At 46.3% G+C, this 14,158-nt stretch overlaps 1 protein-coding gene across 1 annotated transcript in view; it reads left to right on the forward strand.

The window, feature by feature from the left end:
• FIBCD1 (fibrinogen C domain containing 1) overlaps nucleotides 1-5,161 on the forward strand; it is a 66,438-nt gene extending 61,277 nt beyond the window's left edge. Inside the window, exons 5-7 of the mRNA XM_061603881.1 lie at nucleotides 1,466-1,562; nucleotides 2,771-2,950; nucleotides 4,855-5,161. Coding sequence (XP_061459865.1) covers nucleotides 1,466-1,562; nucleotides 2,771-2,950; nucleotides 4,855-5,114 — 537 coding nt within the window. The 3' untranslated portion in view covers nucleotides 5,115-5,161. The remainder of the gene's footprint in view (nucleotides 1-1,465; nucleotides 1,563-2,770; nucleotides 2,951-4,854) is intronic.
• Nucleotides 5,162-14,158: the final 8,997 nt, after the last annotated feature.

Below are 14,158 nucleotides of genomic sequence, written 5' to 3' on the forward strand. Positions count from 1 at the left end.
CAATTAGCATCACAAGAATGCTGCTTTAAAGCCCCTGAAAGGCCTGAGAGTTGCTTGGACAATTTTGGAAGGGTCTCACGGACCACAGGTGAAGGGAACGCAGCAGTTCTGGAAGTAAAGTTTCACTCTGGTGCCTTCCCAGTGAAAATATGCCCAGCCAAGTTCAATGCAATTAAATCAGGGGAACGGATGCTTAATTAATGGCAAGTGGTCAGGCACAGGAGGCATTTTCTTGATTCCCCATCAATAGATCAAAGTTTAATTAAAGGAGAAGAAATACCGAGGACATTTTACGCGGCTAATTTGAGACCCACAGTGGCGGAAGATGAGCCCGCGAATCCACAGAGCAGCGCAACTTTCCTTTCATCAAAAGTTTCCTTGTCCAAGCATGAAAGTCAGCTTCAAATGCTGGCTCAAGCGATGGCTCCCCTGCGTGAAGCACGCCAACGCAGATCAAATGCCGCTTGGCTTCCATATCGCCTGGGGCACCACGACAAATGCGAGGCACAGTCGGCATGTAAGGGGAGGTCGCATGAGCCACAGCACGTGAACAAGTGATAAAACACCGAGTAATGAGGTGCAATCTGTGGGCCTGTAAGATCCACTTTGCATGTTCCTTTTTTCTTTTTAAGTCTACAACAGAGGTGGGGAACCTCAGAGCTGGGGTCCACGTGTGGCCCTCCAGGCCTCTCTACCTGCCCCTCTCTCCAGTCTATCCCCCACCTCCGCCTTCCCCACAGACACACACAATTAGCCTTTTTTTATTTCTTACATTTATACCCCACTTTCCCTACAAGGAGCTCAAGGTGGCATACACAGTTCTCCTCCCTCTGACAAAAAAAAGCTGTTAGGGTCAAATTTGGCCCTTCAGACTTCTCTTTCTGGCCTCCGGGACTGTCCCCAGCCACACCAGGCTATTTTTTGCACCTTCCTTGAGCATTTTTACCCTGCTGAAATGTGTCCTTGAACTCGGACCGTGGCTCTCGCTTGCCTGGGTGGAGGGCAGAGAGGGGTGAGTGAGTGTGCGTAACTGCTAGCCTGTTGTACAAAGTGAAAATTGACATGCCTTGCTCCACCCATTTTTCCCGCTGTCCCCATCCACACTGGCATGTGGCCCCCGGAAGGTTGTCCAGAAGGGACTGTGGCCCTCGGGCTGACAAAAGTTTCCTTGTCCCTGGATTATAGCCTAGGGACAGTGAGAGGAAGACAAGGAGTCTGTAGTGCAACCGTTTGTGTTTCAGCATCAACCTCAGTCCTAATCCTGATGGGAAGCCGTTTCGGAGACCCCCTACGCTCAAGCACTTCAAGGCAATTAACCAATTTGAAGGGCTTCCATTTGCATCTTTGCACTTGCAGCTGACGGGGGGGCATTGTTCATCAAGCTCGATCGATGCGGCAGCTGACGCTCAATGAGCACTCTGCCCCCTCGCTCTTAGTAATTCTGCACCGATTTTTGTCTTCGCAGGTCTTCCAGCGCCGCGAGGACGGCTCTGTGAATTTCTTCCGCGGGTGGGAAGCTTACAGGGATGGATTCGGGAAGCTCACTGGAGAACACTGGCTAGGTATGCCCATCTCAGTCTTGTCGCAGCTCTGGGGGAATCTTACGTGGACTCATTTTATCTTTGCAGATGGATTCCAAGTATCAGGCTGGTAAAGTGGCAAGGACTATGCACAATTCCTTGGTATTCTGGTATGCCTTACTTGAGCCTTCCATACACAAATATAAGTTTGTGCAAGGCATGGTTGGTATGTGAGGGGAGTTCCCATGTTCCACAGCAAGTGAACAGGCAATAAAACATGGAGTAATGAGATACAATCGGTGGGCCTGCAAGTTCTGCTTTGCACGTTCCGTTTTCTGTTCCGCCCTGCATCTGTTACATGCGGCACTGTTTCTGTTCTGCTGCTGTTCATCTTCTGTCAAAAGCTACATCATACAGAAGTGACATTGTCATTAGTTTACCCTATTTATTTCAAGGCAAAGGAAACACAATGCAGATTGGGGGAGAACGTAATCAATTATATAACATTTGCGGATGGAAAGCAACAACAATAGCAAATACTAGGGATGGTTGAGAAATTTGATTCAGTCCACGTTTCAAGAAGAATCTATTCTCAAATTCTCACTTTTTGAAACAATATGAGAACAAAAACACAGCTTCCAACTGAAACTCGCACTTGATCAAATTTTGCAGTGCAGTTAGCCAACCAAAGTTTACAAAAATGCATCTGTTAGGAGAAAGTGTGCATAAAAATGAATATATGAGTGAAAATACCATACAGAAATGTATTATACGATGCTTGCAAAAATGTGTACATGAGTCAAAACTGCCTGCAAAAATAATTAGGAGAAATTTACACTAAAATGCTGGAGGATTTTCATGGAGAGTTTTTTTTAAAATTGCAAGTGGCTGCAGAAATGCGGGGAACTGAATTTATCCTTCCATTTGTACAACAGTAAAACACCACACAAAAAGAATCCTGATCCAATCATGCATAATATTGCCTCAAAATGGCCCTTTTTTGCAGGGTTTTATCAACGTGTGCGTGTTGCACATTGGTGATGGAGGGAAGCCGCATTCAGAAAAAGATTTCATTCTAGGAATTCTCCCCAATCAAAGCAGAATTCAGGAAGAGAGGAATTCAGGATAGAGCGAATTAATGGAACGTTCATTGAGTGGAACTGGGCAGGGAGAGAGATGCTCCTTCCTACTCACCTCAGGACTGAAGAGGAGACCCGTGGCTAATTCTTCCACTTCTTTTCCCATGATAGGGTTGAAGCAGATCCATGCCTTGACCACACAAGCCAGCTACGAGCTCCGGATTGACCTCAAGGACTTTGATAATGGCACCGCGTTTGCTCATTACGGGACTTTTTCTGTGGGCTTGTTCTCTGTTGACCCTGAGGAAGATGGCTACCCAGTCACCGTTGCTGACTATTCTGGGACAGCGGGTAAGTGTCTGGAGTAATAGAATAGTAGGATTTGAAGGGCCCTATAAGGCCATTGAGTCCAACCCCTTGCTCCATGCAGGAATCCAAGCATCCCCAACAGGTGGCTGTCCAGGAGTGTGTGTGGGAAATGTGTTGTGGGGGATGTTGGGGGAACGTAGGGCAAATTTTTAACATCTCTCTCACGGATCACCCTGAAGGAAGGAGGAAGGAAGAGGACCATTTGCTCTGTGATCAAATAAAATACGGTGCATTATAGCCAGAGCAGCCCCAGGGCTAACAGCATTAGAATGTTATGGCCTGTCAGAACAGCAAATTTCTGCTTCAAAACATCCACTCAGAATAGAAATTTCATGTCAGAAGTTGACATTTTACCCAACAGTTAGAATGTTTAAGTTGAAACGTCCAATTTGCAAGGAAGAGTTTGGATCCCAGCTGTCAGCGAATGACTCAGAAACAAATATTTAAGAATAATCATTCAAAACTGTGGATCCCTAAAAAAAAAAAAAGGTAGAACTGCAGCACTGTTCATTTCTTTATTGTTATCAAAAACTGCCTTTGCCATGTGGGCAGAAGGAAGGCGGATGTTCCATTGTGTAAGTAGAAATCCTTGTGCTGACAGAACAAGTTAGTTGGATACCTAATAATAATAATAATATTTTAAAAGACAGTCCCACCATTGCTTTCCCAGAAAGCCCTGAACACCTAAAAAAAAAATTCTTATCGCCATCCCAATAATAATAATAATAATAATAATAATAATAATAATAATAATAATGCCACCTTTCCTCCAAGGAGCTAAAGGTGGCATACCCTACCCATTTTATCCTTACAACAACCCTGCGAGGTAGGTTTGGTTGGCAGAAGGTGACTTGCTGGTCCAAGATCACCCAATGAGCTTCATGGCTCATTTACCGCCCCTTCTCCCCATTTCTTTTCAGAGAAAACCTTCTCTGGTAAAGTTTTGTCCCAGCCCTGGCGCCATTTCTCTCCCTCCTCACTGTGGCTGCCTTTTTCATTTTCTGCTCTAAGCAAAAGGACATCACAACAGACGCAGCATATTCCGCTCCCTCTGGCTGACTGGGCAGATTTGGCCTACAGGGAGGGGGCTAGTTAGTGGGCGAGTGAACTGGCCATCAAATGTGCTGAGCTGTGTCCCAAGTTTGTGATGCAGTTGTCCAACCAAGCAGCGTTTAAAAAATGCATATATTTGGGGAGAGTATGCACAAAATGAATACATCAGTGAAAATAACCTACAAAAGTGCATTGTTCTAGGAGAAACTGCTTGCAAAAAAAATGTGTACGTTAGTCAAAACTGCATACAAAAATGTATTAGGAAAAATTCACACTAAAATGCCGCAGAAATGTGGAGGACTAGTTAAGGTTAGAATAACAAGAAACCCACAGGACGAAACAGGACGGATCATCCCATCCCTCCCTGTCGCTGCCTCTGCCTCCACTGAATGTTGATCCCCTTGGCTTCTGCCATACCAGTGAAGTCCACTCCATGAGGGCATAATGGGGCAATGCGCCACCAACCTCAGCCTGCCCTCATCTAGCCCCCACCTACCTGCCTTCTTCCAACCAGTCCAGGGGGCGATGGCCCTGCCTGCCAGCTTCCTCCTCCTCAGTGTTGCCCTTGTAGGAGAGGAGGGTAGGCTCTGCCAGAAGCTGTATGTGGCGCCACCTACTGTTGGCCTCCTTGCCCATCCCCCCGCCCCCCCGTCCCATGGGTCACCAGCCACCACTGCCTGGAGCTGGACGCGCTCCATGTTTTGGGTTTTTTTGGAGTACATCCCGATCAGCTGTCTGCAGGGTGGGGGGAGGTTCCTGTCCACTAAGAGGGCTGCAAGTCCCTTAGAAAGACCTCCCCACCCTCCTGATGCACGACTTAATTCCTCCCACAGGGGACTCGTTCCTGAAACACAACGGCATGAAGTTCACCACCAAAGACTTGGACAATGACCACTCAGAGAACAACTGCGCCTCCTTCTACCACGGGGCCTGGTGGTACCGCAATTGCCACACCTCCAACCTGAACGGGCAGTACCTCAAGGGCCACCATAGCTCCTATGCCGACGGCATAGAGTGGTCCTCATGGACAGGCTGGCAGTACTCCCTCAAGTTCACCGAGATGAAGATCCGGCCTGTCAGAGATGAAAATTAGCTAACCCCCCCAATGCCCTACTTGTTCATCCCTCCCCCCCCAGCCTTCCCCCCCACAGCTCAGTGTTGCTTTTGCCTGAGTCTGGGGCTGCCACACGGAGTTGAAAGGACCTCCCTTCCCATCAATGATGTTTTAATACTTCAAGAGTTCCCCCCCCCAAAACGTGCACAGCTGGTTCCTGACAATGGAACCTTTGCAAGAGCTCTACATCTCCCAAACATGGGTTCTTTTTAAAGCCTGCAAGTCTCCAATTTAAACACAAGCGAGGAGACCAGAGAAGGATTTCCCAGTCGCTCAGTGGAAGCAATCTTACACACACACCGTCCGCCTTGGTGACTTTTTTTGTTTTTTAAAAAAGAGATGCTTGGATATCCAAAGAAGCTGCCCCCTAGAATGTGTGAGTCGCATTGCGGTCCAAAAATACCCAGCAACCTCTGTTCTACCCCATGGCAGAGTTGTCATGTGTTTAGAACCACACCCTGCTCTTTCGCCAAGGTGAGGTCACCACACAGCCAGGCCGAGAGAGATGGAACTGTGCCCCCACCAGGAAGGAAGGCGAGGAGGACAGCTGGCAATCCTTGAAAAGATGCTGAAAGAGGAAATTCCCATCTGGAAATTGTACAACGTAGGTTGATGCGAAATGGACTCCTGTATCATTCATTGCAAGCTAGGGAGGAAGGAGAGGTTTGATTCTGTTTCGCGTTTAAAGCTGAATCTATCAAATTTTGCAACTCAGTTCTCTAAACAATGTTTACAAAATGCATATTTTAGGGGAAAGTGTGTATAAAAATGAACAGATGGGTGAAAATAACTTACACACATATTAGGAGAAATTGCTTGCAAAAATGTGCACGTTACTCAAAGCGGTGTATAAACGGGTTTATTCGGAGAAATTTGCCCGAAAATGCTGAAGAATTTTCATGAAGATTTTTTTTAAATTGCAAATTGCTGCAGAAATGTGGAGAACTAACTAAGATTGGAAAAATGAGAAACTGACCCAAATCGACAGATCTTTCCATCCCTAGCACGAGATTGCCTCACAACACCGCATTATTTTTTGTAGCTACATAAACGCTGCAGATTTCCCCAGTGTTCTTATGTTACGGAACAACAGGACAAGCTTAACACTGATGAACAGGCGAGAGGCAGTACCCCAGAATCACGGTCTCCACCCTGACATGCAAACTCAGGGCGATCAGTCTGCCTCAGCAGCAGGAGAGCTGTAGCTCATTGGTTGTGCATCTGCTCTGGATGCAGAAGGCCCCGGGTTCAATCCTCAGCATCTCCAGGTCAGACCGGCAGAGAGCCCCGTATGAAATCCTGGACAGCTGCTGCCAGTCCGTGCAGACCGTATTGAGCTGGACGAACCAAGGGCCTGACTTGCTATAAAGTAGCTTCCTCTGTTCCTAGAAAAAAATTGCTGCTCAGACCCGTCTGGATTCCTCAGGCTTCTCGCAGCAGCCAAACTGATTCAAACCTGGAGAAACGAGTTGCCTTAACTCGTGGACCCTCTTGATGCTGGGAGAAGAGGAGGGGAAGCAGGGAACCACAGCCACTTAGCCGCAAGGTGCTAAGCAGGGAACCACATTGGAGACAGCAAAAAAGACCCACAAACAAGGATAGGACTGTTTGCCAGACAGGTGCTATGGGGCAAGGGCTGTGGCTCAGTGGCAGAGCGTCTGCCTGGCATGCAGAATGCTTCAGCGTCAATCGCCAGCATTTCCAGGTAGGCCTGGGAGAGACCCTGGCATGAAATCCTGGTGAGCCAGTTAGGCACGGACAAAGATTTCGATTCCGTTCACCTTTCAAGCCGAATCCATCAAATGCGCACTTGCTGAAACAATAGCAGAACCAAAACGCCGCTGCCCTTTGAATGGTGCACATTGAAAACGTATGACTTTCCCAAAGAATTCTGGGCACTGTCCTCTTCCCCTCGCAGAGCTACAGCTTCCCAGGACCCTTCACAAACTACAGTTCCCAGGATTCTTTGGGAGAAGTCATGCGCTTTACGTAGGCTCTGGGCATGCTTTGAATGTGTGGTGTGGGCCTGCACTGACTCATCCTAATGCTCTCAGTAGCTCAAATATGGATTCCATGCCATTGGTGGGCGGGGCCCGAGGCAAAAGTGGGAGGAGCAATGAATGCAAATGTTACCTTTGTACAATAGGCTACTTTCTACACACACCTATCTTCCATCCTGGCAAGCAAGAGGCATGATGGGAGTTCAAGGACACATCCCGCCCGTCAAAAGATTCAGAGAGGATGCAAAGGAGGACCAGTGCAGGGTGTGGCTCAGAGAGAATCCCAAGGGCCAGACAGAAAGGTATGGAGAGCCATATTGGCCCCATACCTCAGGTTCCTAGCCCCTATGATGGATCCGTCAGTTTGGGAAAACTTTCCTACGGGGGAGAGCGTGTGTATGTGTGTGGGAGAGATCATAACTCTTTTGTGTGTGGAGGAGTTAAGTTGCAACGTGACCACGTGCCTAGCCTAGGGATGGGTGAGAATTTCGATTCAGTTTGCATTTCAAGCAGAATTTATCAAATTCGCACTTTCCGAAACAATATGGGGAGCAAAACGCGGCCATCCTTCGAAACTCGCATTTATTAGAATTTTGGGATGCACTTCGCCAACTAAACAACATTTGCAAAAATGCATATATTAGGGGAAAGTGTGCATAAAAATGAATACATGAGTGAAAATATCGTGCAAAAAGGCATGAAATGATGAGAAACAGCTTGCAAAAATGTGCACCTTTCTCAAAACTGCCTCCAAAAATGTGTTTACGTGGAGAAATTCGCACTAAAATGGTAGAGAATTTTCATGAGGATTTTAAAAATAAATAAATCGCAGATCGCTGTAGAAATGCAGAGAGCTGAATATAACATTGGGAAAATGACATACTGAGAGAACCGAAACAGGCAGATCTTTCTGTTCCTAGCCTAGACTAAGCTTTTGTGGAACCACCTTGCTGAAGAGTGGCTGACCCAAGCAGCGGGGCTGCTACAGCCACGTTCTTCTTGTTCCAGCAGGTCCTATTGCCCAGGGAAGACAGAAACCGTGAGCTCCTTTTCCATCAGACCGGAGGCATGCACCTTAAAGATTCCCCAAGCCTCTCATTTCTCCCAATCCTGTTAAGCCTTTGCAGAAGCAATCAAAGAGGGCTTATTATCTGTAGGTCACTGATAACTTTAGGAGTTGCTTCCCCTCCCCTCCCCCTCTCCACCCCCTCAGCTGCTGTTGCATACATGCCAGAAAGCGTGCCTGGGTAGATACGCTTAAGAGTCTGCCTTCGTTGTCTCTCAACGGACCATCTCCGGTGTTCGCAGCACGCGACGGGAAACTGGGATGCCAGAGGGGCCTTAAGATAATGCCACCATCCCAGCTGCAGTGCCCAGCTTGTGAAGCGACTGCAGACCCACCTTGCTCCCTTGCCAGAGAGGTAGTTAGCAGGCCAAGCTGTTCTCTATCAAGCCCAGATGTTCAAAAATGGGACGTTTGCCTCGGTTTGTTGCGGCGGATTCCACCCCTAGCACTTAGGAGACAGATCTGGTGCTGATTTTGTAGGAAAATGTTTAGCAGGTAGATGCCAAAAAGCCTGGAAAGAAGAGGGAGGGAGGGAGGGAGGGAGGGATGTAATCTTGTTCTGACTGAGATGCTACAGATGGAACTAGGAATGTCAGAAGACATTGGTTTCCATTCCACTCTGTATTTGCCCCACTGTTTCCGTTCTGCTGCAGTCCATCTTCCACCAAAAACTACGTTATTCGTCTCGCGGGCAAAATTACATAAGGTACATAATTTACATGATCAATTACATAAATTATGTAAGTTATGTTGTCAATGCTTTATTCCGCCCCATTCATTTCAATGCAAAGGAAACACAATGCAAATAAGGAGGGGAGCATAATCAGTTATGGATCATTTGCGGGTGGAAAGCAAACGACAGCAAGCACTGATCATATTGGCTGGATTGATTTCCGTTCTGGATATGGGACAAATAAGCTAAAGTTGGTGATTTCCACTGCCATTTCTGTTTTCATTGGACTTAGCCGACGTCCCTAGATGGAACCCGGAGACAATAAGGTGGTCCAAGAGAGCGCCTATCTCCGTCCTGCAGAAACAGGAGAAAAGTTTTGATTTGAATTAGCAATAGAGTTCTTCCCAAGAGAAATGAATCTGGAGATTCCTGCATCGGGGAAAACATCTGAGGATTTGCAAAGGAGGAGCACCCTTTCAATAAGATTAGCCAGATTTCTCAGGTGAAAATGGAAATGGACTGCCTTCAAGTCGATCCCGACTTATGGCAACCCTGTGAATAGAGTTTTCATAGTAAGGAGGTATTCAGAGGGGGTTTCCCATTGCCTTCCTCTGTAGCTGAGAGGCAATGACTAGCCCAAGGTCACCCAGTGAGCTTCATGGTTGTGTAGGGAATCAAATCCTGGTCTCCCAGGTCGTAGTCCAACACTGTAAGGTGGCAGCAATTCCACACACCCCTAACTTGCCACCGAATTTTGCCTACAGCAGAATTTTGAAGTGAATGGAAGGATCCTGCTTGGGCAAAGTTCCCTAGGAATCCCTAGGGAAGCCAGTGGGTTGTACTCAACTAAGTCCTACTCACAGTAAACTCATTGAAATCAATGAACCTAAGTTAGTCGTGTCTGTTAACTGTGATGAGTTCTATGTAATCCTACTATAAGATTAGGGTTGAATACCACTAAGTGGTTTTGCCAGCCTTATGTGGCCCTTAGCACTAGAAGAGCCAAGATTAGGAACTCATTTTCATTTCATGTAACTCAATGCCATACATAAGATGATTTAGAACAACCTTCCCCAACCTGGTGCCCTCCACATATTTTGGACTACAACTCCCATCAGCTACAGTGAATGGAGCATGGCTATACCGACTGGGAGTGATGGGAACTGTAGCCCACAACATTTGGAGAGCAGCAAGTTAAGGAAGGCTGCTGTAGAAGCTGACTCTCTAGCAATGTGGCCCTAGAACTCAATGGTATCGGGGCACCTAGGGCTTGACCAGGAAATTGTCATGGCCTCGCAGGCTAAACGGAGACAATTGCTGGGGGAGTGACCACAGAGCAGTATAGAGGGACCTGGTGGATCTTCAGATATTTTTGGACTATAGCTCCTGTCATCCCTGACCACTGACTGTGCCGGCTGGGGCTGATGGGAATTGGAGATCAACATCTTCTGGAGGACCACAAGATGTGGAAGTTCCTGGGTTTAGTTAAAAGCATCAGGTTGCTGATGAAGGAAAGATCTTCTGTGTGGGATACCCCCTGCCAAATCTGAACAACAAAGAGCCTTGTGACTCCTTGAAGTATAACTAAAAGCTGCCGGTCAGAGTAGTCAGTACTGGGTTGGATGGCTAAATGGGCTGACCTGGTATAAGCGAGCTTCTTAAGTTCCTCTGCCTGTTTTAAACATGGAACTGTCCCAATTACATAGAGAGGGGTGCAGGAAATGAGGCACATGTTAGGGGCGGGAAAAGAGTTTGGTTCAGTTTGCATTTCAAGCAGAATCGATCAATTTTGTACCTTCCAAAACAATATGAAAAACAGCACACAGCCATCCTTCGAAATTCACACTTGCTTGAATTTTGTGATGCAGTTTGCCGACCAAACAGTGCCTTACAAAATTGCTTATATTAGGGGAAAGTGTGCATAAAAATGACTATATTGGTGAAAACAAGCATACAAAAATGCATTACATTAGGGGAAATTGCTTGCAAAACTGTGCACATTAGTCAAAACAGCATGCACAAACATGTGTATTAGGAGAAATTTGCCCTAAAATGCTGGTGAGTTTTCATGAGGATTGTTTTAAAGAAATGAAAGATCACAGATTGCTGCAGAAATGTGGAGAACTGAATTTAATACTAGAAAAAAACAAGAAACTGAGAGAACCGAAATGGCTGATCCTTCCATCCCTGGTTCATGCTATTTACTATTTTAAATTATTGTCAGAGAGGAGCTTGGAGTCTTCACCATCACTACCTCACACACTGCATCCAAGCATTTGGATCTGGTGTCAGATCTTCAGCTGGGAGAAAAGTGCAATTGGGGGGAAAGACTGCTATTTTATTTATTTGCTGATTGCATTTATATCCCACCTTTCCTCCAAGGAGTCTTCATCCCCATACTCCTCTGAACCCCTTTTGATCCTCACAACAACCCCACGAGGTAGATCAGAGAGAGAGAGACCCAAGGTCATGCCTCACAGCCGAGCTTCATGGCAGAGTGAGGATTTAAACCTGGGTCTCTCATCAGCACTAGATGGACATTCTAAACACTACATCGTTCTGGCTATCTTGGGAATTCAACTTCCCTTGACTTTTGCTCTTAAAATCACAGCCCCATGCCTTTCATTACATGATTGGAGCAAGCCTTTAAACATCACAGAGCTGTGCCCACGATTGTGTACTGTTTCATCTGGAGGCTGGCGTCTGGCCTGTGTCTCCTCTGAGCCCTCTTTAGACATGGAAGCAAACAGAGGTTTGCAATATCAGCCCCTGTGATTGGCAGAAAGAACAAAGCCTCTGGATTGGCCCAGAGTGGTATAAATACCTGGAGACTGGGCTTCCGTTTTATCTGGTCAACACAGCGAGAGCAGGCGGTGGAGACTTGCACCCCAAGGAAGTAGAAACTGGTGGCTCCGGTCTGGGTTTTTGTCCAAACTTTCAAGGAGTTGTCCAAGGTGCTGAAACCTATTCTTGAATCAGGTACAGCTCCTTGAAGGTTCGGACAAAACCCCAGAGCGGTTTCACTGCCCCACTGACATGAAAGCCGCCTGCTTCCATTGCTTAGAGGAAATGAGTAACCCAAAAAACAAGAGAATGCAGATTTGGATAAAATGTGCATATGTTAATTTGTGTGTCTAGAGGCAAATTGAGAAATCAAAGAATTTAAACAGAAACATAATGCATCTTACTTTAGCGGGGGGAGGCTGTGACCAGGTGTCAGGCATCAAATCCCTGTTGCTTTCCCATTTATAGCTGTACTCCTTTTTTTAGGGGAGAGGTTATTAAAGCTATTAATATTACAGCCAGCTGGGACTTGACAGATTTAAGGTGAAGATCATCATTTCTGCCCACCGGAGAGTTGGAAGTGGCACGATACAGGCCTTCTTTGCCTGCTTAAGAGTCTCCGTTCATAGGTGCTTGCATGCTTAAAAAAAAATAGATCTGCAAATGCTGTTTGACCAGAGACAGCAGTAATATGGCTAAAGTAATGTACATATATAAGTGGAAGCAGCACGTACCACTGACTGAGAGCTCTCTTTAAAATGATGGTCTTATCTCCAGGCTAACATAAGGCAGGTGCAACTTCAATTAACTGCTACCAAGGGCTGATTCTCTCTCACCATGACTTCATTCAAGATTGATACCAGTGCTGGGAGGAAGTGTATAAAAAGCGCCACAGACGTTTATTTATGTAGATAGTAACAGGAGGACATCCTTCCTTCCTGAAACACAGGGGTTTGCTATATCAGATCGTCCACTAGGCTGTATTTTGCAGTATTTTATTCCTGCCGTGAAGGTCCATTGGCGTTAATTCCCTGCAATAAACACAAGGCATATGAAACACTCAGGGACTCATGGTTCGGAGCTACGCTTGCCCATTTAGCATTTATTCAACTGCACTGATATACACCAGTATATTCGAGAGCCAGCATGGTGTCATGCTTAGTGTGACGGACAAGGACCTGGGAGACCAAGGTTCAAATCCTTTCTTGGTCATGAAGCTCACTGGGTGACCTCTGGCCAGTCACACTCTCTCTCTGCCCAACCTACCTCACAGGGTTGTTGTGAGGATAAAATGGAGAAGGAGGAGAACCATGCACACCACCACCCTGAGCTCCTTGGAGGAAAGGTGGGATAGAGATGTAATAATAAATAAGGAGTGGGCCAGGAATTCAGGCCACTTCTGCACTATGCATTTAAAGCACTATGATCCCACTTGAAAACATAGCTTTCCCCCAAAGGATTCTGGGAACGGTAGTTTATTCAGGGTGCTGAGAGTTGTCAGGAGACTTTTCCTTTTCCCCTCCCAGAACTACAATTCCCAGGGAAGAGGGACTGACTGTTAAACCACTCTGGGAGCTGTAGCTGTGTGAGGGGAATAGGGGGTCTCCTAACAATTCTCAGCATCCTGAAACGACAGTTCCCTGGATCCCCTGGGGGAAGCCATGATTGTTTGAAGTGGCATCCTAGTGCTTGAAATGTACTGTGCAGGTGGAGTCTGAGAAACTGACAGGTAATTTTACTGGGCTTTTTCTGACATAGGCCGCTTTATGGGGGCTTCTTTCTACCCTAAGAGGAATGCCAATGTGTCTTGGGGTGGATAAATGTTCCAGCACAATGCCATGTGTGTTGTGTCAGGAGATGAGCACTTGAATCTGCTTCCCTGAATCAGTTTTTGTTCGAAACTCTCTCTCTCTCTCTTTTGCCTTAATACATTAACCTCGGCTAGGACAAAATAAACCCACAAAAATTAATGACAAAAATTAATAGATTCTGCAGAATTCCTTGTGTTTTTTGTTCACAGAATGAAAACACTAAGGAGAAAGGGGCTGAAAAGTGGGGCAATTGTTTACTGCTTTGCAAGTGGCAAGAATCCTCAATGGATTATGTTGTAGGTCTACTTCTTTGTTAATTGCTCCTGGAGTAGAATAGTACCCTCGGAGTAGATTTTAATCCCACTTGCAGGGAGGGAGAAGGAAGGGTTAGGCATAACTTCTCTTGCCAGTTAAAATCAGAGGAGGTCATGTGAGATGGCTGCATCTTTCAAAAGGCAGTCTAATCCAGAGAAAATTGCTTGATGGTTTAAGTCTCAGTTAAATGACTTTGGCATGTTACTTGAGATTCACTGAAGGTCCGTTCATAGCGCTGAGACTTAAGCATGACAGGCCTGCAGCCAGTGCTAGTCCTACTCGGAGTACACTCATTGAAATTAATGAGAAAAAGGTGGTCCATTAATTTCAATGGGTTTACTCTCAGTAAAACTGAGCAAACCATTGGCTACAGC

The sequence above is a fragment of the Rhineura floridana genome, chromosome 20 (assembly GCF_030035675.1).
Source record: "Rhineura floridana isolate rRhiFlo1 chromosome 20, rRhiFlo1.hap2, whole genome shotgun sequence".
Classification (NCBI taxonomy): Eukaryota; Metazoa; Chordata; class Lepidosauria; order Squamata; family Rhineuridae; genus Rhineura; species Rhineura floridana.